Source organism: Trypanosoma conorhini (assembly GCF_003719485.1).
Source record: "Trypanosoma conorhini strain 025E chromosome Unknown Tco_14.4_contig_00372, whole genome shotgun sequence".
NCBI classification, from domain to species: domain Eukaryota; phylum Euglenozoa; class Kinetoplastea; order Trypanosomatida; family Trypanosomatidae; genus Trypanosoma; species Trypanosoma conorhini.
The window spans coordinates 13152-16270 of NW_021704460.1; the positions used below are offsets into that span (position 1 = coordinate 13152).

The 3119-nt window shown below is 60.9% G+C and overlaps 1 protein-coding gene across 1 annotated transcript in view, besides 2 other annotated features; it reads right to left on the bottom strand.

The window, feature by feature from the left end:
• The first annotated feature begins 242 nt into the window (after nucleotides 1–242).
• Nucleotides 243–265: a microsatellite.
• Nucleotides 266–598: 333 nt separating this feature from the next.
• Nucleotides 599–621: a microsatellite.
• Nucleotides 622–640: 19 nt separating this feature from the next.
• The window catches only part of Tco025E_05938 (uncharacterized protein), a gene marked incomplete at both ends in the record, with an annotated part of 3093 nt that continues 614 nt past the window's right edge, over nucleotides 641–3119 (bottom strand). Inside the window, one exon of the mRNA XM_029372828.1 lies at nucleotides 641–3119. This exon is cut by the window's right edge and continues 614 nt beyond it. Within this exon, the coding sequence (XP_029227071.1) occupies nucleotides 641–3119 (2479 nt within the window).

Consider the following 3119-nt stretch of genomic DNA (forward strand, 5'->3'; position numbering starts at 1 on the left):
TTTTCTGGCTTCGTTTCTGTTTGCGTGTGTTTTTCTTTTTGTTTGCTCTCCCTCCTCACGCCTCTTGCACGACAACCGACGCCCCACCATGTGCGCAGGGGCGCACCGTATGGCCACGCCGCCAGCGATGCTCTTCGCAGCCAGAAAAAAAAAAAAAGTTGTAGAAAAAAAAACACGTAATGATAAAAACACCCTTAACGCACAAAAGAAAAAAAAGGCGTGGCGCTTTACCCTCGCGCCTATTCCTTCCTTCCTTCCTTCCTTCTCTCCCGTTGGTTGGTCGTTTTGTCGCTTCTCTTTTTCCCTCCACATCCTCCCCCACCCCGTGCCAGCGCTGGGGCCTCGTTGCGGGCGACGGAGAATACAAAACATCGGACGCGCGTGCATCCGTGCGGCCACGGCACAACGGCACAGAGACATGGCAGCTAGCCGCGTGCCACGAGGCAGCAGAGCGGGGAAGGCAACCACCAACCGACAGACACAGGCGCGTGCCTGCACCCAAAGAAGAAGAAACTAGAAACAAGAGGGAAAAGAGAAGCGGAAAAAAAGGTGGAACTCGGAGACGCGAATTAGGAAGGTAAGGACAACACCGCCTTTACGTGCGTGCGTGCGTACGTGCGTCGGCTCATCGTGCGCCCCCTCACGGCATCTCCTCGGCTCTGGAAGTCGCCGGCACGACGGGGTTGAAGTGCGGGGAAACGCCTAAGCGATCACTAAAGCGGTGCACCGCAGGACTGTCGTAGGTGGCACGAAGAGCTGCATCGCCGACTACATCCCTCCCAGTTGGCACGGCCGAACGGTTTGGTGTGCGTGACAAGTGGCGGAAACGGGCCTCCTCCATGTCCAGTAGCTCCAAGCGCTTGCGGATGAGATCCAGCTCAGACGGAGGCTCCGGTGACCCCTGTCGCCTTAAGCTATGAAGACGCCGCTCGGCCTCTAACTGCGCAGCTGCAGAGGCCTGCGCCGTCACTGCCGCGTGTGCGTCGGGGCTGCGGCGCATCATTCTCTCACGAATATCCCTTTCGTATCGCAGAAGCTCAAGCTCTTTTTGCAGCCTCTCCTTCCGTATCGCCTCGCGCTGCAGGAGCCAGTTGTACTCGTAAAGTGTTTCCGCACGCTCCGTTTCGCATCGTCGCATCGCATACCGCAGCTCGGAAGATTCGCCACTGGAAAGAAGAACTGGCTCTGACTGTGGCCGCGGCGGAAGTTCCGCGCACGGCGGAATCGGCCTGGCCTCGGCCTGCCTTGCCCCGCCACCGTCGGCCCTCCCGTCGTCGCCCCACCAACGCCCTGCAAGATTTCTCTCGCTCAGCCGCGATGGGAGCGCGGGGCTGCGGGTGGGATAACCCTGCGAGGGTGGGGATCCCCCAGCGCGCGGCAACGGGGCGGACGGCAAGCCGTACGGCTCCTCAAAAAGAGGGGACACCAGGTGAGGCTCCATGCCCGAATCCACGGCGTCGCAGAAGAAGCGGCGGCGGCGGCAGCAGAATTGTGGCGGGTCGCACGGTGGCAGCTGCAGCAGCTCCCGTGGAGAACGATCGCACATGAAACCCACGGTCCGCACGAACGGTGCGCTCCTGGTGCGTGGTACGACCACAACTCGAGCTGAGTCCGCCCCCTCGCTCGGCTGGAAGGTGCAAGACGTTTGCGTCGACACCTCCTTAGTCCGTGGCTGCGGGCCGGCTTTCCGAATTGCGGGCGGTATCACGGAATCCACCCACTGGCTCGGGAGCACCGAGGCGACACGCGGCACGCACGCGCCCCCGGCGGCAAATGAGTCCTCGCCATTCGAAGCGCAACTATCGTCCCCCGTAGGGACCTCATCGCCACGGCGAAACGACGGCGGTGGTGAGTGCCCTGACGCCGACGCGGAGGACTTGAGGCGGGAAACAAAGTTGTACAGCATCCACAACTCGGGCTGCTCCGGCTTCTTGTCAAGGACGCGGTCCACCAGGTTACGCAACACCGTGTGGCCTGGGGAGCCACGCAGAACACCGCGAAGCAGCAGCAACTTTGTGGAATTCTCCGTTAACGCATTGCTCGTTGTTCGGGACAGTGACATTCCAAGCGTGTCGCGCTCCATCCTGGCCTCGAGCTTGGACCACATAAACACCACCGGATTGTCAGGTTTACTCTCAAGTAGAAGCTTCGCCCAGAAACGCATTGCCGTCCGAGCAGGACCCGCCGGGGCCACTGAAACAAGACGCTCCTCAGCGGTGTCACCCACAGGGGCAAACGTGGGTGCGGTGCTAAGCGAGCGACGACAAGATTCCTTCTTTTGAAGCTGCACGCTCGCTTCAAGACCACCTGATTTGCCTTGCAGATGGGACCACAAGAGTATCTGTGGCTTATTCGGACGTTTCCTCAGCAACAAGTTTGCAAGCCGCAAAAGAACGGCGTGGTGCACTGGGCAATACTTCGCGACGGCGGCAAGTTGTTGGGCCATCGCGTTTGGCACGGTGCATTCAACATCAAGAGATCTCTCTTCGGGCTCTACGATTCCGGCGACGTCAGGGACAGGATTAATCTGCACCCTGTGCTCCGCTCCCGCTGAATGGGTACTGTCAGCCCGACAGTATCCGCCGTTTAGAACCTTACAGGGCCACTGACTCATGGAGTCCCCGCCTGCCGCTGCTTCCAGCTCCGCACGCTCCTTGGCCGCCGCCGCCGCCGCCTCTTCGGCGCACTTGTTCTCCGCGGCTGCTTCCTCCTCTTCGGCGCAATTCTTCTCCGCGGCTGCTTCCTCCTCTTCGGCGCACTTGTTCTCCGCGGCTGCTTCCTCCTCTTCGGCGCAATTCTTCTCCGCGGCTGCTTCCTCCTCTTCGGCGCAATTCTTCTCCGCGGCTGCTTTCTCTTCTTCAGCGCGACTTTTTGCCGCGGCTGCTTCCTCTTCTTCTATGGGTGGGGGAGGGGGTGGTGGGGCGCCCTCCTCCTCCTCCTCCTTCGCCTGCTGTTGCCCACTCCGCCGCAGCTCCGACGCCAGTGGGAGCTCCTCACCATCCGCGCCTTTCGGCGTGGCGTCCATCGGAGACACGTAGATAAAAGACAATGGCAGCACACCCTGCTTCTCCAGTGGAAACGTCCATGTCCCAGCCGGCCCACAGGTTGCCTTTTCTCGT